This window comes from Cryptomeria japonica, chromosome 5, assembly GCF_030272615.1.
Source record: "Cryptomeria japonica chromosome 5, Sugi_1.0, whole genome shotgun sequence".
In the NCBI taxonomy this organism is placed as follows: domain Eukaryota; kingdom Viridiplantae; phylum Streptophyta; class Pinopsida; order Cupressales; family Cupressaceae; genus Cryptomeria; species Cryptomeria japonica.
In genome coordinates this window covers 800,158,541-800,181,997 of record NC_081409.1, presented here as the reverse complement: position 1 = coordinate 800,181,997, position 23,457 = coordinate 800,158,541, and the positions used below count along the sequence as shown (strand labels likewise).

General features: G+C 36.6%; 1 protein-coding gene across 2 annotated transcripts in view; it reads right to left on the bottom strand.

Annotated features, from left to right (window-relative positions):
* Nucleotides 1-2,059: 2,059 nt before the first annotated feature.
* The window catches only part of LOC131075593 (mitochondrial import inner membrane translocase subunit TIM50), a 120,499-nt gene continuing 99,101 nt past the window's right edge, over nucleotides 2,060-23,457 (bottom strand). Inside the window, exons 9-11 of one of the 2 annotated variants that reach the window (XM_059221755.1) lie at nucleotides 21,123-21,279; nucleotides 20,843-20,945; nucleotides 2,060-2,399 (exon numbers count right to left, since the gene is read on the bottom strand). In XM_059221755.1, the coding sequence (XP_059077738.1) occupies nucleotides 2,348-2,399; nucleotides 20,843-20,945; nucleotides 21,123-21,279 (312 nt within the window). In that variant the 3' untranslated portion in view covers nucleotides 2,060-2,347. Of the gene's footprint in view, nucleotides 2,400-20,145; nucleotides 20,475-20,842; nucleotides 20,946-21,122; nucleotides 21,280-23,457 lie in introns of those variants that run through there. The other variant, XM_058012447.2, reaches the window with a different exon arrangement.

Genomic DNA, 23,457 nt, shown 5'->3' with positions numbered 1-23,457 from the left:
TGGGGACAAATGGTACCACACTAATCTCTTCAACCATCTCCTTTCACAAATTACTGTAAGGTAATGCATTGCATGTGTTCCAACATGTGTACACCATGTCAAATGATATCCAGCTACTCCACTTGCACATCTTGAAAGGGAGGGTTTGACTAAGAAAATCCCCCATGAATATTTATGGCATGGTCTCCCCAGGCTGGAATGATCAATATACTTATCCACCCCACCTTACCTTGTCCCAAAGGACACTCTACCCAACGTAGTAACCTTGAGGGCATTAAAAAACAGTACTCAAATCTAACTTTTTGAGCACTTCTAAAATTGGTTGAAAAGACAAATTTAGGTTTAGTATTTAAAAACATTAAATAGTGCAAAAATGAATTTCAAAGGTATAAAAAGTAATAACAATATCATGAAAGCAAGATAGTTTAATGGTTGCCTCATAAGGGTTATAACTACTTGTTGTCAAGGTGCTTGGCTGACTAGTTTTCATGTAGGAATCCCATTACTTTATTGTCTGAAGTGGTATTGCTTAATGTCGTTTAGCACTAATGGATGCCCATACATTTATGTGGTGCCTGCACAAGCACCATCCATCTTTGTTTTATTTTCCTCTCAAGCACCCAAACTTTGCAATTAACTTGTCTCCTCTTGTCATGTAAAATTGGCTGAAATGGTGAGAATGCAACGTTGTCCTCTTGCAACCCCAATAACTTTATGTAGCGTCCATGGCATATTTATGACACGACGCTCCTTTTACCTACCCAAATGGTACAATTCTACACTGCTTGACATGTACTACGTGGGATGTGACATTTAATAAATGTTCATGACAAATAATTTATAAAACCCTATAATTTTTAAGGGTCTCACCTAAAACTTTGTCTCAAAGTGGATACTCATAGAAGTGAAAAATTGATATTAACTGAAAGTTCGCCCATCATATTGCTACTCTGCCTCGAGTGTTCTTACAAATATTTAAATTAAATCTTCAATTAGTTTTGCTATATTTCTTCTTTAAAATGTGAAGGGTTAAAAGGAAAAATAAAATTGAGGACAATTATGTTCAATCGTACTACAAAAGCAGGCGTGCATATCCTTTAATAACGTTTCATATGTGGTACAATTATTTTAATACATGTTGTGGCCTATGTGAGTGCTGATGGAGGCTCATATTAGGCAACGGTTCTCCCAAAGTGAGTGCATGACAGGAGAACTAAGTTCACTATTTTTACCAATTCAACTCAGTAATAAATTATTTCAGCTAGCCAGAAGCTTGATAGTTAAATACATTTATGGTTGTTTTGAGTGCCAATGAATATGACATGTCAAAGAGAACAGTTTTTACCAGATTAAAAAGTTCAGAGTAGAATATTTGAATATTTATTTGATTGTGTGCTATTACACTTAAAAATCACTTTGTTTGATTTCTAATTGGTCAAATATAAATAGTGAGTCTTGAGAGTTCAACATTCAGTTCTTTGATATAATAAAATTGGGTTCGGTTCTCTCTTTTATATGTATATATATATATGGGGGTGACCATAGCATTTGATGTTATCTAGATGATTCACAACATTATAACTCCATTTATCACAAGAAGTATAAATAAATTTAGAATAATCAAGTATTCGTATATAAATCCAAATGGCACTTTTCCATAATAGGCCCCAAACACCACAAAACTGCATTATATCGTATCATGGTTCTCTTTTCTAGTTGATAGTGTTAACTTCTCATCCCTGTCGGCATGTTGTGTCTGAAACTATATTCTTTTGTGCGTTGCAATTTGGCAGATAACTGAAATTTTACATGTCAGAATAACATTTAAAGTTTTTGTAGCTAAACAAAATCAACATTAAAGTTATTTTTTTTAAAAGGGATTAACTTTAATAACAATAAGCAAACCATTCTTGACAGATTTCCCAGTTTGCTAGTTACTAAAGAAGTGGAACAGTAACATAGTAACATTAGGTTCAACACAAAACTGACAATTAAATTCATCGATACGTCTTCAAGGGAGGGTTGGGCTGTCAAAATCGTAACCACTACCAACTTCAGAGACACAAGGAATAAGACAACTTGATTATATTTTTCCAATGATGATACAGTTATAAATATTAAATAGTCCGTAATATTCCAGAACATGCCCTCTTCCTACCATCCTCAAAAGAATGATGTTTAAAAAAAAGGAGGGAAATTAAAAAATACCAGTTAACAAAAGCTGCTTTCTATTTAACGTCTCAATAAAATTATCAGATCTAAGAACCTTGAACATTCCCTATTTGATTTCAATCCATGGTAGGATGGTAACTTTTCTGTAGCGAATGTAATCATGAAATTAATCAAATCAATTTGTACGACGCCAAAAGCGACCTTGTTGCTTTTGTTCCTGCATTCGCCTGCCGCAAAGAAAATCCCAAATTTAGATCTCAAGGGAAGTGGATATAACAGACAGAAAAACAAAGACTCTAAAGAAAATCCATTGTGACCATAATCATCATAACAAAAGACTACGACATGATGCCATCACGATAAATGCTATTTTTGAAAACCAGTTGCAGCAAAAACCAAATTGTTGGGCATTATGATGCTTTTCTAGACGTCACGATTTTAGCGTTAAGTCATATTTTGCCTCTGTAATGTTAGTGTATCTAATTATATGGTTTTAAGCTGCACTTGTATAACCATATAATCTGTGGATGATTACCATACTAATCCATAGATATTGATTGTAATAATTTGTGAATAATGCATTAATTAATGTTCACTTATTGGCATATTATTTATATTAATAGTAAAGTTCTATATGCAGTAGATATGTTTTATTGATTAACTATTATTAAAAAATTAATTATTTAACCTTCTCTTAAATCGACTATTTCTTTTAGATAATTACTCTCTAAATCTTATCCCTAGCCTCTGCCTTATCATAAGTTTGGCGAGTTTGAAGCCAAAGCCTTTTAATAAAAAAACAGTAGTGCTACCTATGTCGTCAAATCTGTGTTATGTTACTTTGATTTATTGTATTGCTATGTCCATGTGGGTGAATGTCTCGTGGTAGCTACAGCAGTTTGGAGAACAGCAATAATTAATATGGTATAAAACTATAAAATGTTTCATTTCATCCAACATATAGGTATAAAGACCAGCAGTTTGCAGTTTTGCTTTATTTTCTACATGCTCAAATCTCCATAGTAATTTTGTTTTTTTTCTACAAATAAATTTCAAGCCTAGAATATAGTGGATTACTGCTTACTACCAATAAGTAGTCTTATGCTCTCACCTTGCTCTTGATGGAATCTAGGTTGATCAGATATTGGTGAATGTAGTGGGTTGCTGAGGGTTGAAGCTAGTTTTGACAAGAATTCCCCTAAGGTAAAATTGTGTTCTGACAGTTGTCAAAACAAAGTTTAGCTTCCCCATACCTCATGATATATAGGAAGCACAGGAATTTTAATTTTTTGGCAATAGAAAGCCTTCCATTCATTTGATTCTGTAGTGCATTGGTAAATGATTAGCCTTAAGAAAGATGGGGCAGTGTTGCTAGGACGGAGGAAACCTCCATAGTGCTTTGAAGCACTTAATTGACGGGTTCACTATTTATGACTGGGATAACTATATCAGAGAGCCTACAGATCAAACACACTTAGACCTAGCATTTCCCAACACCGCTATGGTTTTTTTCTCTGTTACCGGGTTCAACTCCTGGAGTGTGGAAATGGGTACGGACGCAATCTGGGTTCAGTCCCGATGCAGCCTTGGGTTCACCAAAGGTACCGCCCAGGCAATACTCGAGGCGAACCCGGGATGTACCTAGGCATACCCGTCAGTGGAGGGGCCCAAAACAGTAAAAAAACAAACCAAAAAAAGGCAATTTAATATTAATAAATGCCCCCCAATGCATATTTTCGCCCTAAGTTTCTCTTATTTGCTCATTGCAACTCATTTCATCAACACGAATCACCATTCTCACCATTTTTTCCCTCCAGGCTGCCATTATTGGGTTTTGAAAGTCAATTCATGTTTTTTTGAAGGTGAAGGCTAAAGAGGAGTAAGACAAACACCAAAGGCTTAGGAATCGTTGGAGAAGGAAGATATAGCCATCTAAGGTGAGTAAATTTTCATTTTGTTTTCAAGTTTTCAATAATTTTTTCAAGATTTTTCAAGTTTAAAAAAAAAAATTTTGAGTTTTGAATTTTTTTATGAACTTTTTATATATAATAAGGGATTATAATGCCATTTTAAAAAAAAAATTCAATAATGTTTTCCATTTTAGGTTCATGCCTAATGTCTGGAACAGGAAGTTCTAGTTCAGTAGTTTGAGGCCAAAATGAAGAGAGTCCTTTTAGAATTGATGCAGCATCACCTCTTATGCGATATACAAAAAAGATTAAACAAATGTCTAGTGGTGGGAGTTATCTTTGGCTGTGTAATCATTGCAAAAAAGAGCATACGAGATCCTATTATTGAGTTAAAGCTCACTTACGTGCCATCCATGGACACAAAATAAAAGCTTGTCGAGGACCAAATTGCAAAGGGCTGCTACATGATCTAATAATGGCTTGTATAAAAGAACAAGAGGATGCCGACATGAGAAGCAACAAATCAAAGACTAATGATCATCCTCTTGCCAAGAAAAGCTCAAAGAGACCTCCTAGTAGTAGTGGCTTGACACAACCAGCTGGCCCACATCCTTTTAGGTCAATTCCAACATCTTCTGAAACAGAGAATGTTTCGGTTACACAAAAAAGAGGAACATCGGACAGGGCCTTCAAAAATGAAATCAAAGAGATTGTGGATCAAAGCATTACTCTTTGCATTTATGGCAATGGGCTTCCTTTCAACATTGTTAGAACACCTTATTGGCAGGAGATGGTGAATACCCTTTGCAATACACCTCGTTATATGCTAGTCTTGTGTATGAAAAAGTGTGAACCATGTTATTAGCGAAAGAGAAAGCTTCAATAGAGACATCGTTAAGAGTGATCAAAGATACATAGCCGGAAACAGGCATGTCCATCATTTTTGATGGATGGAAAGCTTGCAAAAATAGACCATTAATCAATGTTATAGCAATGTCCCTAAAGGGGCAATGTTTTTCAAGGCATTAGATTGTGAGGAGCAATTAAAAGGTTTCATTGCCGATATCCTCATTACTCGTTACAAAGAAGACATCGTTTTTAATTGCCAATTGGTGATTGAAGAAGAAGTCATCGTTTTTAATTTTAATAGCAAACAAATATTAATTACTCCAAAGCAGCGATTCATGAAAGACAAAGGTGGAACTTAGTTATATACAAACAAACTAATCATTGTTAAAGACCAATCACCAAAAGGTGCGATATAGAAATCCAGTCACATGTCTTTGTAGAACCCCCAAAGTAAGATAACCTTGTGGAACAAAAGGAGAAGAATTTAGAAGTATGAAGAAAGAAGAAAGAAAATAGAAAAGAGAGATCCATGTTGAAACAAACTGCCTTACATGCTCAAGATGATGGAGAACAATGGTGTGTAGACAATGGTTGTTCATGTCACATGACTGGTGACAAGAGTATATTTCTCAAATTGAAGAAGATAGATGGAGGAACTGTGAGTTTTGGAGATAATGCTACAGCCAATATTGTTGGAAAAGGAACTATAAGTCTAGACAATGGAAGAACAAAAATAAATAATGTTTTACATGTCAAAGGATTAAAGAACAATCTTCAAGGTGTAAGCTAGTTATGTGATCAAGGTCATACTCTCTTATTTCATGCAGAGGGATGCAAAATTAAGAAGGGAGATTGATAGAAGAGCCATATATGACACCCAATAATCTCTACATCATAAATGAAATAGAGGCAAGAAAATGTTTTATGGCAAAGGAAAATGAAAGTTGGCTTTGGCATAGAAGGGTGGGGTACATCAACTTTGACAATCTTGTCAAAATCAGCAATACATTGGCAGTAAATGACATGCCAAGAATCTCAAAACCTTCAAACTTTGCACCCATTTCCAACTTGGGAAGCAAACAAGGGTTAGCTTCAAAACAAAAGAGTATTTAGCATCCAAGCCATTGGAGCTCATCCATATGGAACTTTGTGGACCAACTCGAACAAAAAGTATATGCAAGGTGAAAGTTACTTTATGTTGTTAATCGATGATTACTCTAGATTAACTTGGGTTGCTTTTTTAAAAGAGAAATCTGAAGCACTAGAGAAGCTCAAAATAATTAGGGCTTTAGTACAAAATGAGACGAGATTAAGAATTAAATGCCTAAGATCATAGATGGCACACTTGCAGAGTACTCGGCGAGTTTCAAAAACTCGCCGAGTTTTTGAGCTCTGCGAGTTTTTCTGACTTTAACTCGCAGCAAAAACTCACCGGGTTTTTGCAAAAAAATCACCGAGTAATCGCCGAGTTTTTGCAAAAAACTCGGTGAGTTTCTTTAAAAAACTCGGCTAGACTAAAAAAAGAGGCCCAAACATGTCAGAAAATTATCAATTTTTGTTTTTTCGGGTCAGTTTCATTTCTTCATCAGAATATACACATGAAATATAACATTTAAGTATAAGTGGCATTTCAATATGTCTTTTTTCTTTCTTTGACCCCGCAAGGGGCGATGCCCCTTGACCCCAACTTGGGGGCGCTGCCCCCAAACCCCCGTCGAAAAATATAGGGGGAAACTGCACTGATGGAAGTAGGGAAAATTTAACCTCCGAGTCTGATTAGGCTCCATATAACAACATAATTAGCATTGAAGAAATCTTGGTATTATACATTTTAGAGTTGAAAGTTTGAAACTATCAGCATGAATGATGAAATTTCAAATATTGCGAATTTGTAGATCTCCACCAAGATCTAGACCTATCTCTCTACCCCTCTTTTTCTCACCCTCAAAACTGGGAAGAGGAAGAGGAATAGTAAATAGTTTTAGCTAGAGCTAGGAAGAGGAAGTTGTAATTGTAATTTGTAATGATGTATTTACTTTTGGTTTTACAAAAACTATTTACTATTTTGCTTCTAGCCATCAGCATTCCTCATGAGGATGCGATTTTGTAGACACTTTGCATTTAAATATATCTAGAATAAGCTTGTTTCTTTTGTGTTATCATTTATTGACTCATTGCATGCATCTTCTCATTAAATTTTGCAAAAAAAATGCATTTTTTATAAAATTAAGCGTGTTTTTACGTTGCCGAGTTTTTCGCCGAGTTTTTGCTAAGTTTTTTTCTCAGGGGCTTGGCAAGTCGAGCCGAGTCGCGAGTAGTTCAACTATGCCTAAGAACAGATAGAGGTGGTGAATTTGCCTCAAATGAATGAGGAGTTTTGTGAAAGACATGGGATTAGAAGAAACTTCTTGGCTGCAAGAACACAACAACAAAATGGAGTTGTGGAAAAGAAAAAAAGGCCAATACAAGAGATGTCAAGAACCGTGCTCATGGAGTCCAAATTACCAGACTCATTTTGGAGAGAATTTGTGCATACAACAATATCTTAACTCGAGCACAAATCAAAGTTATATGAACTTTGGAAAGGTAGGCCCGCCACTGTTAAGTATTTTAAAGTATTTGGTAGCAAGTGGTACATAAGGAGAGATGAAGAAAGCTTAGGAAAGTTTGATACAAGATCCGATGAAGGAATATTTCTTGGTTATTCTTCAACAAGAAAAGTTTTCAGGTGCTACAACAATAAGCTATACAAAATAATTGAAAGTAAAAATGTCCATATAGATGGAGAAACAACTCAAGAAGTTGACCATTAAGAAACAACTCAAGAAGTTGATCATGAAGAGGAAGAAAGTCGCAAAGAAGAGGAAGAGAAAGAAGTTGAGAATGAGAAATCTACAACACCAACAAAGTTACCCAAATCACCATCATGAAGAAACAACTCAAGAAGTTGATCATGAAGAGGAAGAAAGTTGCAAAGAAGAGGAAGAGAAAGAAATTGAGAATGAGAAATCTACAACACCAACAAAGTTACCCAAATCACCATCAAGCCTTGTTCAAAAAAACATCCAGAAGACTTGGTTATTGGAGATATGGATATAAAAATTCAGACAAAGAGAAGATTGGCCATCATATTAGGACATATATCTCTACTTTCTAAAATTGAACCCAAAGATTTGAAGGAAGCTAGAAAAGACACACATTGGGTAACTGCCATAGAAGAAGAGTTGAATCAAACAGAGAAAAATGAAACTTGGCAACTTGTCCCAAGAGGATAAAAATGTAATTGGTACCAAGTGGGCTTTCAAAAATAGCTAAATGAAGATGGTCACGTGGTAAAGAATAAAGCAAGGTTGGTATGTAAAGGCTATGCACAAATAGAAAGGGATTGACTTTCAAGAAACAATTGCCCCAATTGCACGACTAGAGGCTATAAGGATGTTCCTAGCATTTTCTTCTCACATAAAATTCAAAGTTTACCAAATGGATATCAAATCAGCATTTCTCAATGGACATCTAGAAGAGAAGGTTTTTATTGAACAAGTTGAAGGATTCATTTTGTCAGAGAACAAAGATTATGTATGCTAACTTAAGAAACCTCTTTATGGATTAAAGCAAGCTCCTCAAGCTTGGTATTCTAGATTGGATAAATACTCACAAGCTCAAGCATTCAAAAGAGGTGTAGCAAACAGCAATCTCTATTTCAAAGTTGAAGATGATAGTCGATTGATTGTTGTGGTATATGTAGACAATATCACCTTTGGAGGCAGCAAAAATAGAATTTATCAAGATTTTTCTTAGAAGATACAAAAAGAATTTGAGATTTCCTTGTTGGGTAAACTCTCTTGCTTACTAGGATTACACTCTCAAATTAGCAATGGAATCTTTATTTCACAAACCAAGTATGCTAAAGAGATGTTAAAAATGTTTAGAATGGAGGATTGCAATCCTGTGAGTACACCAATGGTCACAAGGTATAAGATAAGTAGGGATGATGAATCTCTCAAAGAAACCAAACTCTCTACAGATCTATGATAGGAAGTTTGCTTCATATGACAGCCTCAAGACCAAATAGTATGCAAGCAGTTGGGATGGTAGCAAAGTTTCATGTAGTTCCTAAAGAGACATATGTACAGGCATTGAAAAGCATCTTCAAATATTTGAAAGGAATCTTGGATTTTAGCTTATGTTCTTAAGAGCATATACAGATGCTGATTGGGGCAAAAAGTTTGGATGATAGAAATATTACTAGTGACTGCATTCTATTTGGGTAACAATTCCGTTTCATGGTTTAATAAGAAACAAGCTTCAATCTCTCTATCCACTGCTGAAGCAGAATACATAGCAGCAGCTTCATGTTGTACTCAAGTTCTTTGGATGCAGCAAACTTTGAAAGATATCAAAGTAGATTATGATCACCCAATATCTATATTTTGTGGTAATACAAGAGTCATTAATATATGTAAGAATCCAGTGATCAACAACTAAACATATTCCCATCGAATACAATTTCTTGAGGGAATAAGTAGCAAATCAACAAGTGAAAATGGAATATGTTACCACCAAACAACAGGTTGCAGATATATTTACAAAGAATCTTCCAAAAGAGACTTTTGAGTTTCCTAGACAAAAATTAGGGGTGATACCCTATCCTTCCAAGGAGAAGGATACATAAGGGGACCTCTTCATTGCACTATTATACAGCTCTATAGATGCCTTGCCATTGATGTCAAAGAGGGAGAAGATAAGTAAGAGGGGGCATTGGATCAAGGGGGAGCATTAAAGCAAGGGGGAGAATTGGTTATTCAAGATCATTTCTTTGTGAGGTTGTTGTTATCACAAAAGCTCGCACCCTTGCTGAGCTATCAACTCAACAACCTTGTGAAACATAGAAACAACCCCGAAGTGTGAGACCTTGCGCAAGGGGTTGAATCTCCGAAGAAGACCAGCTTCATTGTCAATCCAGGTGCAGGTGTTGAACTAACTCAACACTTCAAAACTTACTCCTAAGCCTATCCTAACAACTTGCAGAGGTGAAGGGAAGAGAGAATTGCTTGAAATAAAAGGAGATGATGCACCAAGGAGAGATTGTTTCTCTCCCTACCCGAAATGACACAAAGAATCAACTGAAAACCCCAGGAGATACACAAACTTCAGTTGTATGAGTGACCCCAATGCATGTATAGAGGTTAGAATTCGCTGAATGCCAAGAGGGGAGAAGGTTTCCCACAAGTCACACTCAGAAATAAGTTAACACAGCATAAATGAGAGAAGAACCACAAAACATGCACCTATGATGAAGGTAAGAAAACATACACAGCATACATAAGTTGAAAGACGGCAAGAATGGTGATTTCAATTAATTATAAGGCCAATGGCCAACTTACAGTTGCAAAATACAGAATAATACAAGAGAAGTGAGAGAGCATAGAATAGCTCAAGCCAGCAGGGAGAGAACCCCTTACAATGAGGCTTAACAACCTTTATATAGAAAAATGGTTACAAGAGTGATCATGACCCCTGTATGTCAATCTAGGAGTGCAAGGAAGTGCATGCACTTGACTTTTGTACATGCAAGCAACCTAGCCATACCCACAAAAGGCATGCCTGAGAAGGGTGGATTGACTAACCTTCCAAAGTCAGAGTATGCAGACACGACATGAGTCACTACAACAAGCATGGCCTCGTACCTCTCTTTGATGGAAATCCTGCCAAAAACATTAAATGCACCCCTGTGGCTCCACAAAAGGTGCACAAGTCACAAAAGTCGTCGGAGCATTTAAAGATTTGAGTGTCGATCACGCCATCTGGAAGTGTTGCAAGCTAGAAGGAGCTTGGAAAACTTCGGAGACCTGGGTCACCGAAGTTGGGGAAACTTCGAAGACCTGGTTCACCAAAGTTGGGAAGACTTGGGAACTTGGGAACCTCGGGGTTCCAGAGTTGAGGAAGAGAAGACTTAGGAACTTCGAAGACCTGGGTCACCGACGTTGGGGAAATTTCGGCGACCTGGGTCACCGAAGTTGGGAAGACTTAGGAACCTAGGAACCTCGGGGTTCCGGAGTTCCAGAGTTGAGGAAGAGAAGACTTAGGAACTTCGGAGACCTGGGTCACCAAAGTTGGGGAAGACTTGGGAACCTGGGCACCTTGGGGTTCCGGAGTTGAGGAAGAGAAGACTTGGGAACTTCGGAGGCCTGGGTCACCGAAGTTGGGGAAACTTTGGGGACCTGGGGGGGGCGTCAAGACAATACTTCATACTTCATGATTCCATTGTTTTCTCCTTGGTCAATTGAAGCAGTGATGGTCCATAGAACATATCTTTAGTTGGTTCTCACTGATGAACCAAGGGTGTCATAAAATGACAACAGTTGCCATCAATGACAAACGGGAGATTGTTGGAGAGTTGTAATTAATGAATTGACCAGATGGAGAAGATAGTCATTAACATATGGAATGGAATGTCATTCTACAAGGAAATGAAATCAGCACTTGGATAAAATAAACCTGATTCATTACATGCAGCAATAATTATAAAAAGCAAGAAAACAAATTATAGCCAATTACTCTTTACAACGCAAGAGGTGTGATTGGTGATTGAAGAAGAAGCCATCATTTTTAATAGCAAGCAAATATTAATTACTCCAAAGCACTGATTCATTAAAGACAAAGTGGTGCTTAGTGATATACAAACAAGCTAATCATTGTTAAAGACCGATCATCAAGAGGTGCAATTTTTTATTAAGAGTTTATTCTTCAAATGGTATGATCAATTAAAGACAACATTTTATTAAATAAGAACTTAGTTTTCCAAGGAGGTGTGATTTATGTAAGAAGCAATTCAAAGAGATGTAACTGGTTTCTGATAAGTCTATTTGTTGAAGAGGCATGTCCTTTTAGAAGGAAAATACATGTCTTAGAAGATATATATAGAGATTGGAAATGAAGGAGAAGAGTGTGGTGTGAATGAGAAAAGACAATCAATCATATACACCAGATTTGTGAAGAGTCATTAATGAGAAGAGTATAAGGATTTTATAGCAGATTTACATGAGGAGATTGTGATCATATTCTTGGCATATTTATGATCAGTTTATAGCAGATTTGAGAAGACAGTTATAACAATTTAAAGAAGAGAGTTATAGCTCTTGTGAAGACAATTTGAATTAAGGGTTGGTGCCTTTTAAGTGAATGAGGGATTGGTGCTCACGAAGTCCTATGCTAATCATTGCCATTATCCCCAAAAACCAACCCCCATTTGAAAAGTCTGTGGGACATTGAAAATAACCCCTAACATTTTAGAAGGGGCATGGTGGACCCACAAGTCTTCCCACACCCTTTATGAAACCCTATTCAACCATCTAGTTAAACCCATTGCCCACTAGTACTTTCCTTGCCACAATCATTTCTGATTTATACATTTGGAGCTAGCGAAGAAATAAAATGAGTAAGATTTATAATCATTTTCAACATTGTGAATCATTTCCATTCATTCTTGGGTAAGCCACCATCGCATGGTTGAAATTCCAGTTTGCTATGACAATTTTTATTTTATTTTTTGGCAAATCAAAAAATGAACAGTACTGATGGTTATGAGGTGCACAGAGAGGAAGTGAATGTAAATGAATCACATGCTGGGGGCTGTTCTGAATATACAAGTGTTATACCAATGAATCACATGCTGGGGGCTGTTCTGAAAATACAAGTGTTATACCAAACCCTTTTGCATGCCAATCAATTATTATCAATATATATGCAAAAGGCCCAATCAAAACATTGATGTAGTATGTCACCCTTTTCAAGAAAGATAAGCCCGGAAATTCAGCTGGGAGTAGACATTGGCTGTGTCATGTATGCAAAACTTTTATCATGGAAGTTATAGTAGGGTTCAACATTGTTTACTAAGTTTTAGGATTTGTCAATCAATAGTTTTGGAAGAGAGGACTGAAGTGGCTAAGCTAGTTAAGGAGGTAAAATATAGAGGTGTACTTCGACAACTTTCTCGAAGTATTCAATGTGGCATGTACTACTAATAGGAATGTGAAGGGAGAGGATTCTAATAGAGGGAAAATGGGGCCACTACTAATGGTTGGAATATAAAAGAACAAAAGTGCTGATATTAATTAGGGAATGGCGGATTCCAATTGCCTTAGGCAACATTGGAATCCACCCAAAAGGGCTGGGCCATTTTCCCAAACGTATAGGGCAAAGCCCTATCCCCACGGCAACCTTAAACTACGCCTCACAAGCCTAAAAACACTCAACGTGTTGCTAATAGGGCCGACCCTACTTACAAGGCATTTAAGTAAAACAAATATAATTAATTAAAGCTAAAGGAAGCCGACCTACACAAAAGGGTTTCTCTCCACATATAAGTAAAGGAAAGATCTTATCATTATCAAATCAATTCGATCTGCTTCTTTATGCGAAACCTACATGCCTAATGCGAACTCCAAGGAATCACAAGAGATCTGCACTTAAAGCAATCTGCAAATTGAAGGTGGTGCGAAATACATGACAGCTACAGCGACATACATATAGAAGGAGGTGCGAAATCATGACAACTACAGCAACATACATCTGCCATTAGAAGGAGGTGTGAAATCCATCACAAGGTATCAGCGAATTCCTTGAAGGTCTGCAATTTAGGTTAAGGCAACATCAACATCCATCTCCCACATAATAGCAAGTAAATGTTGAAGGCAGCCACCTTGATCTACCATACCTCGAGTGACAGCAAAATCTGAACCTACAAGCACATGAGATAAGTGTTGTAATGTTTGCATAACTATAATCCATAATCAGATCTGAGGATCTTTTTTGGTTGGGTTTTTCCTCCTAGGAGGTTTTCCCAGGGTAATTGTGTCTTGTCTCTATTTCTTTATTTTTCTTTGTTGTGTTAAATCTGAAACTATAAATCTCTAATCTAATTAATCTAATTAGTAACTAAATTCTGATTTTCTAAGTTTTAGTTAATCTGAAAGTGTTAAAATTAACATGGTATCAGAGCTATAGGCTAGATCAACTTTCAGATTTTAGAATTTTAGTACTTCTTTATTTCCAGATCGTTGTCGCATTCACAGGTCAGGTCAATGGGGCTGAAAGTTGAAGATGGGCTTGATGGGAATCTCAATTTTACTGCATGGAAAGTTCGAATCAAGTTGGCTCTAGAGGAAGAAGATCTTCTCCAATTCATAGAAGCGAAAGAGCTAACTAAACCTACAGATGCAGCTGAGCTAAAACAATTCAAAAAGGATGTTGTCAAGGCCAGGAAGATTCTCATTGATTCAGTCAAAGACCACCTAGTTACTTCTATTGCCTCATTTACTACTGCAAGGGAAATGTTCAGCCATCTACAAGGTACATATGAAGTTAACAATCTCAGTAGGGCAATTACTTTAAGACAACAACTCCTTAATATCAAAATGGCAAAAGAAGATTTTGTTATTTCCTATTTTATGAGAATTTCAGAACTAAAGAATCAGCTAGGTTTAATTGGTCATAACATGGAAGACAAAGACCTTGTCATGATTGCCCTAAATGGTCTACCTCACTCGTGGGAGTCATTTATCCAAACCATAAGTGGCAAGACTGAGTTACCTACCCTTGATCGCCTTCAGAATGATTGCATCCGAGAAGAGTCTCGCCTCATCACAAGAGGGCAAACCAAAAGTTACCATGTAGATGATCATCACATGCTTGCAGCTCAATGCAAGAAAGGGGGAAATTGGAAGAAACCTTATCCAAAAAGAAATAGGGAATTCAAACCTTTTAGTTCCCAACACCCTTGGAAGAAACCAAGAGATACCTCACGTGTCCGATGCTTTAGATGTGACAAATTTGGTCACTATGCTAAAGAATGTCAGAATAACCCTGTAAAGCCAACCTAAATGAAGTCTCAGATCAAAATAATGACTTCTTATTCATCTCCGCTCTGTCTAGTAGTGTTCCTTCAGATAGTAATACATGGTTGATTGACAGTGGTGCCTCCAGACACATCATAGGCTACTGTGATCACCTTTCAGACTTAGTAGAAAAGGATACCAGCCTTCACGTGGTAATTGGTGATGACACTCGTTATTCGGTAAGAGGTTCTGGCTCTACTTCTCTAAATTTAGACTCTGGTATTTCCTTGCACCTCAGTGATATCTTGTTTGTTTCTAGAATTAAAAGAAACCTAATTTCCATTTCTGCTCTAGAAGATAAAGGTTATCAAATTGCATTTTCTGAGGGAAAAGTTCTTGCTTGGCCTAAGAAATCTAGTTTTAAATCTGCTCGTCTAATTGGTCATAGATATGATAGTCTTTATAAGCTCTCTACTAACCCTATTCAAGCCCTCATTAATGAGGTTCCCGAATCCTGTGAGTTATGGCATAGAAGACTTGGACACTTGCATTATCAAGCTCTTCCATCTCTTGAAAAGCTAGTCAAAGGTATGCCTAAACTCAGTCAAATCGATGATAACACTTGTAAAGGTTGTGCTATAGGTAAAATGTTAAAAGTCCATTTCATAAAAGTGATAATAGAGCTAAAGACAAACTAGAACTTGTTCACTCTGATTTATGTGGTCCTATGTCTATAGCATCTCCTAGTGGATTTCTTTATTACGTAATCTTCATAGATGATTTCTCTAGGAAAACTTGGATCTACTTCTTGAAATCTAAAGAATCTGATGAAGTCTTAAGTAAATTTAAAGAGATTAAAGCATTAACTGAAAACTCCTCTGGTAAAAGAATTAAATGTTTAAGATCTGACAATGGAGGTGAGTACACCTCCGGTAGCTTTCATGACTTTTGTGTTGAGTCAGGAATTAAGAGGGAGTTTTGTGTTCCATACAATCCTCAACAAAATGGTGTTGCTGAAAGGAAGAATAGGACTATTGTTGAGACTGCAAAGGCTATGATTCACGATCAAGATTTGCAGACCTTCCTATGGGCTGAGGCTTCTAGAACAACAGTGTATATCCAAAATAGATGTCCTCGCCATGCTCTAAAGAACATGACCCCTGAAGAAGCCTTTACAGGATCCAAACCAGACATCAGTCACCTCAGAATTTTTGGAAGTCCTGTTTATATTCATGTGCCCAAGGAAAAGCGATCCAAGTTGGATCCCTCCAGAAAGAAAGGCATGCTAATCGGCTACAGTGAATCCTCCAAGGCATTTAGGCTATACATCCCTAGTCAAAGGTATGTTGACATAAGTAGGGATGTTACATTTGAAGAAGATATTGCTTTTAAGAAATCAAAAGGTTCTTGTGTTATTAATGAAGCTAATGACAATCAAGATATGAATGTTGATACTAACCCTGAGATTCAGAGGGAGCTGGTTGAACCTCCACCTCAAGATGAACATGATGATCCACCAGAGCCCATGAATCCCACTGATATTCCTAGTGACATTGTCGTTACCAAAAAGAGGCCTCTTTGGGTAAGAAACATCATTCAAGAAGCCGAAAGATTTGCTGCCCCCAATGGAACCTTCCGTGAAACTAAGAGACCACAAGTATTCTCCAACTACGTTGCATTGATGTGCAATCTCATCGAAACTGAACCTTGCAATGTTGAAGAAGCCTTGAATCATCATGCTTGGAAGATTGCTATGGATGAAGAATATCAGTCAATCATCAAGAATGATTTTTGGGATATTGTGCCAAGACCCAAAGGTAAATCTGTTGTTTCCTCTAAATGGTTATTTAAAATTAAGCATAATGTTGATGGTAGTATAGAAAAATATAAAGCTAGATTTGTTGCTCGTGGTTTTTCTCAAAAGAAAGGCATAGACTGTGAAGAAACTTTTGCTCCTGTTGCTAGATATACTTCTATTAAAACAATAATAGCTATTGCTGCTGCTAGAAGCTGGAAACTACATCAGATGGATGTTAAGACTGCCTTCCTTAATGGTGTCATTGAGGAAGAGGTCTATATTGAACAACCTGAGGGTTATGAGATTCAGGATAGATTAACTCATGTGTGCAGGTTGAAGAAAGCTCTGTATGGCCTTAAACAAGCTCCTCGTGCTTGGTATGAAAGAATTGATAAATACTTGTTAAGTCTAGATTTTCATAAAAATGATGCTGACTCTAACATATACTTTAAGTTAGTCAATGATGAAATGCTAATTCTAGTTCTATATGTGGATGACTTATTCCTTACTGGTAAAAATGAACTTATTGTTAGATGCAAGGAAGAACTAGCTTCAGAATTTGAAATGAAAGACTTAGGTCTAATGCATTATTTTCTATGTCTAGAAGTATGGCAAAGATCTAACGAAATTTTTCTAAGTCAAGGACAGTATACTATTGACATTTTGAAAAGATTTAGAATGATGGATTGTAAACCTATGTCTATTCCTATGGAGTCTAACTTAAAGAAGTTAAGTGTTTCTGCAACTAACTCTGATTGTACAGATCCATCAGAGTACCGACAGTTGATTGGATCACTAATGTATCTAGTTAACACTAGACCGGACATATGTTTTGTTGTGAATGCTCTCAGCCAATTTATGAGCATGCCCAAACATGTTCATCTTGTTGCAGCCAAGCACATCCTAAGGTACCTGCGAGGCACAGTTGGTTTTGGGCTGAAGTATCCACTTAACACTTCAATAACCTTGGAAGGTTATTCAGATGCAAACTGGGCTGGAAGTGTCAAAGACAGGAAAAGTACCTCTGGTATTTGCTTTAGCTTGGGATCCGCAGTGATCTCATGGGCTTGCAAAAAACAATCCTCAGTGGCATTGAGTACTGTTGAAGCTGAGTATATTGCAGCAAGTGTAGCTTCTAGAGAAGCTGTGTGGCTTCGTAAGCTTCTTGCTAGGCTGTTTGGTCAGCCTTGGGATCCTACAGTTATTCACTGTGATAATCAAAGTTGTATCAAAATGTCTGTCAATCCAATGTTTCATGACAGGTCAAAACATGTGGAAACCCATTATCATTTCATTCGAGATATGGTGCAAAGAGGTGCTATTCAGGTGAAGTACGTCAGCACTGATGCGCAGGTTGCAGATATTCTCACCAAGCCTCTATCCAAAGTCAAGTTTGTGTACTTCAAGGACAAACTTGGTATTGTGGAAAATGAATCCCTAATTGAGAGAGAGTCTCAATCTCAGTAATTCATTATGTTGTATCAAACCACCCTCTGTGGGCAATGTAAGGTGGTATTGTAATCTTCTCAAAAGGAAGTGTAAATATTAACCATCCTCTGCAGGCAATGTACGATGGTATTGTAATCTCCTCATGGAAAAGTATAATTATTAACCATCCTCTGCGGGCAATGTAAGATGGTATTGTAATCTTCTCAGGGAGAAGTGTAATTGTTAACCATCCTCTGCGAGCAATGTAAGATGGTATTGTAATCTTCTCAGGGAGAAGTGTAATTGTTAACCATCCTCTGCGGGCAATGTAAGATGGTATTGTAATCTTCTCAGGGAGAAGAGTAATTATTGACCATCCTCTGTGGGCAATGTAAGATGGTATTGTAATCTTCTCAGGGAAAAGAGTAATTATTGACCATCCTCTGCGAGCAATGTAAGATGGTAGAAAAGATCCTCTCCACCCTCTGCGGGCAATGTAAGATGGATCCAGTCTATGCTTGTGTGCAAGCTGGAAGATTATATTATGTAATTCCATTCTTTGCTTGTGTGCAAGATGGAAGATTATAGTTATGGTTCTCCTCCCTAATTAAGAGGGAGTGTTGATATTAATTAGGGAATGGCGGATTCCAATTGCCTTAGGCAACATTGGAATCTGCCCAAAAGGGCTGGGCCCTTTTCCCAAACGTATAGGGCAGAGCCCTATCCCCACGGCAACCTTAAACTACGCCTCACAAGCCTAAAAACACTCAACGTGTTGCTAATAGGGCCGACCCTACTTACAAGGCATTTAAGTAAAACAAATATAATTAATTAAAGCTAAAGGAAGCCGACCTACACAAAAGGGTTTCTTTCCACATATAAGTAAAGGAAAGATCTAATCATTATCAAATCAATTCGATCTGCTTCTTTATGTGAAACCTACATGCCTAATGTGAACTCCAAGGAATCACAAGAGATCTGCACTTAAAGCAATCTGCAAATTGAAGGTGGTGCGAAATACATGACAGCTACAGCAACATACATATAGAAGGAGGTGCGAAATCATGACAGCTACAGCAACATACATCTGCCATTAGAAGGAGGTGCGAAATCCATCATAAGGTATCAGCGAATTCCTTGAAGGTCTGCAATTTAGGTTAAGGCAACATCAGAATCCATCTCCCACATAATAGCAAGTAAATGTTGAATGCAGCCACCTTGATCTACCACACCTCGAGTGACAGCAAAATCTGAACCTGCAAGCACATGAGATAAGTGTTGTAATGTTTGCATACCTATAATCCATAATCAGATCTGAGGATCTTTTCTGGCTGGGTTTTTTCTCCTAGGAGGTTTTCCCAGGGTAATTGTGTCTTGTCTCTATTTCTTTATTTTTCTTTGTTGTGTTAAATCTGAAACTATAAATCTCTAATCTAATTAATCTAATAAGTAACTAAATTCTGATTTTCTGAGTTTTAGTTAATCTGAAAGTGTTAAAATTAACAAAAAGAACAAATGTAATTTCAAAAGAAATTGAACTAATTTGAGACTTGAAAATAATTTATTGAGGGTCTTATTCTATAACCAAATAGTTGAGTGTAGAAGGAAATAAGGAGGGCGCTGAGAGAAGGAGAGAGCTCAAATAATGACCAACATACTCCCATACGCAATCATTGTAGAACTACTAGAGGTAACCGTTCAAATTTTGGAGTTTTCTGCAGTGTAAATTATTCGACTCCCAGTGGTGTTTGCAGCCAAATTTATTTCCTTGGCGATGTTATTTGCTATAATTTATCATTGAATGAATGAAACATTGAAAACTACTACTTTCTGAAAGTAGTTTCAAATTTTAATTGTTCCACATAGAAATGTGTTGGTGAATTGTGCATTGCAATATCCAAGGTAATTATGAATACAAAATGGAAACCAAAGAAATGCAAGGTGCAAATATGGTAATTACTGCACGAGCAAACTCAACCAAGAAGCTGGTGACAGAATGAAGACCAACATGCTATATGAAGGAACCAAGAGAACCCCACAATTCCTATAGGGAATGATTGTCATGGGAAAGAATTTTAATTGATCTTGTTCCAATTTCCAAGTTACTGAAAATTCCATTTTGTCAAAAACTTCCAAAATCCCTAGATACAACACTACCAAGCTCAAAAGAAAGGCTTCTGAAACCACACCATAAATTCATGTTGTAAATGAACAAAATGTCGCACCATTCTTTTTACAGGATTATTGAGATATGTAGCCTTTTCTTTGAGCAGGTGAGCCTTCTATTCCTCTGGTGGCATTAGATTTTGTCTCACTGTCTGAGGATATAGCATCAACAACCTTGATCATTTCTTCAACTATGCTTTCTCAGCATTGTTGAGAAAACTTTCAACTTCACAAGTGATAGATGCAGATTGTGTACTTATGTCCCATGGGCATTTTTGTTGGTCCGTATGTCAGCGATTCAGAGGCTGGAATGATCTAGTGTGCATAATCAAAATTAAATTAAAAAAACAATAATAAAATTCTTGATTTTATTCTCAATACAAAATGGATAGATAGTGAGAAAAAATCTCATCTCATCTATGTTTCATTAAATGTATTCTTATCTTATTGTTCACGAGTCAATACTTGCTATGTCATTTCCTCTTATCTTGGTTACAATGAGCTCAAATCTCGTGTGTTATAATTAATGATGATAAAATAATATCAATACTAGTCTAAAATTTAATTTTATAATTTTATTGAACATACAATATAGTGCTCCAATAAAAGTTAACTAAAAAAATTTAAGATCATGCCAATCTGAAATGTGGAACTTAATTTATAGTATAGGATCAAATTACTACCTTTGGTGCTCCTTGGTGCGTTCACGAAATTCAGTTGCAATATCTCGCCCTTGATATGATGATATCACAGGTCTTATATCAGCTGGTCGATGGCAGGCTACATCTGCAAGTCAAAAGACATTTTTTTTTTATTCAAAAACCTCCAATATTGAACATATATAAGGCACAATAAAAATTTAATAATCACTAAGGATACATTTTCAGGGGATTAAACATCACTCATGCATTACTCTATAGAGAACTCATCACCCTCTATTTATTTGGCAACACAAAATCTTACATTCAAGAAAAGGTAGTAGATCTAAGAGAGATGTATCATCTGGTTCCAGCTTCCATGGCGTGATTTGAATAGCATTTTCTGCTTGCAGACAGGATTCTCCAGCATGTCCACTCAAGTAAATAACTTTTGCAGGGTCTCTATTCAACTTTGACAAATCCTGTTTATGATACTTGAATTGTTAGTCTAAAAACAATGAAATACAGAAATCATGCACATTTCCACACACTTTTCTAGATCTGGAGAAGATGAATCATTCCCAAGAAAAGCACTAAACAAGTGGAAAATCCTAGAAGAATCTAGACAGAAAATCAAAAGATAAATAGAATTTCTTTATACTTAAAACCAGAGCATATAGAATTTGTTTACACTTTAAACTAGAGCCTACATCTTGCTTTAGTGCCATTTTCAAAACGCTTCAAAACTTTAAGTCAAAAATACAATATGCTGTGACTCCAATATAACAGAAGCCAGAAAAGCTGTCTCTTTAATGAAACTAATTGGCACAAGCGAGGAATATAGGAGAAAGAAGATGCAAGTATTTTTTTTATAATTAGCCACCTCCAAAAGTCTTTCAAATAACAACAAAACTTCCAATACTTAGTACCTCCTATTCATAGGCACCATTGGACAATATTAAACCCCTAATCCCAATGAGGCAGACCTAGCTTAAAAAAACTGTGCTTAAGGACAAATAAATGACTAAAATAAAGATTATGTGAGCCATAGTTATCAGATTATTGTGTTGATTCTTGTGTTTGATTTTCTTGTGGCAGAAAATGCTCTACTAAGAGTGAGCAAAATGCTCCCCAAACAACTATGATCCAATCTCGTTCATTGCAGTAAGTATAACATATGTCTACACGAGTGTGATGTCCCCATCTTTGACCTAGAAATTAACAAACAAATAAGCAATCATGTGATAAAGGGTGGCAGCCTTGATAGCATTTACAATTAGTTAGGAGTTAGAGAATAACATATTGCACATAGTACTTTTAGTTAGTTGCATATCTACTTCAATTATAATTGTAGAAAATCGTCTTATTCCATAAGACTTCACGATTTTCCTATCAGAACTCCGGGAGGAGCATAATAAATCAAGTTGTTGATAGGTTATCCATCCATCAAGGAATAAAGACTTGCAAGCATCCATCATACCAAGCTTGCAGATTGTCATGAAGATGACCTTGCTTAACAACCATCTTGTACATAAAAGGTCATGACCCTACCATTGATTACACCAATATAACCAATAATAGATGCACAATTTAACATGTCAAAGATGACATGTCAACATCATCATCAGGACAACATGAAGGTGGTACACATTGAAGTAGAAACTGTAGGGGTGATGCCAATCGTATATATATCCATTCTTCATTATCTCTGCTAACAGATTTAGTATCAAAGATGGTCAAAGGATGATTTGAAGAACTCGATCTCAGTGAGTAGATCCATAAGATGATAATCAAATTGAAGATACAATGTCCTTATCAGCACATATCGATCTCATGTTATCATGGATATCAATCATTCCAAGCATATCAATATATGAAGAGAAAAGATAATCATAATGGCAGCATTGAACTAATGATGAGCTCCAGATCAGGGTACAAACATCTATTAAAGCATGAAGATAACAGCTTGTATTATGAAATCAAAGACAACACACCTAGATATCTTGACAGAATGCTTTGAAGAGTGATGTCATCTCATAGAGAGTAATGATTGTGGTTTATGCTGGAAAATAAGAGACCAAAGACAGCACATGCATTGTTTGACAAAATGCCTCACGGGGATGACATCTCATGCAGTGCGATGATTGCATGACCTGCACAAAATAGATTTCTTGAAACAGTTTTGGTCGCTTTGAAGCAAATATAAATGATAGAAGGGAAGCCATGATCAACCACATTCGCAACTATCCTCTCCACCTACACCAATATGGTAACGTTGGAAAAAGTTATAAAGATTTGCTTCTTCTCACATATTTTATCATTGCTTATTGTCTTCTACATTATTTCAGACCTTGGGATTTTGTTCAATGCCTCCTTGGAGCCCCTCTTTTACTGTCCTAGGCCTCTTCTTCTTTTGTTTACTGATGTAGAACCCATGACACCTTATTCAAGATGAAATTATTATGAAACAATGCCCATGCCTTGATTTGTTGGTTTGATAGATCGTGTGTGCAAACAAGACTGCCAAGGGAAGGGATAAATTGATGCAAAAATGGGCTCACAAGTGAATTTCGGGTTTTGAAGACTGCATTACATGTGTGAAAAACAAGAGCATTGACTTGCAATTATGGAGAATGAACATACTTATTCATATGTGTAAT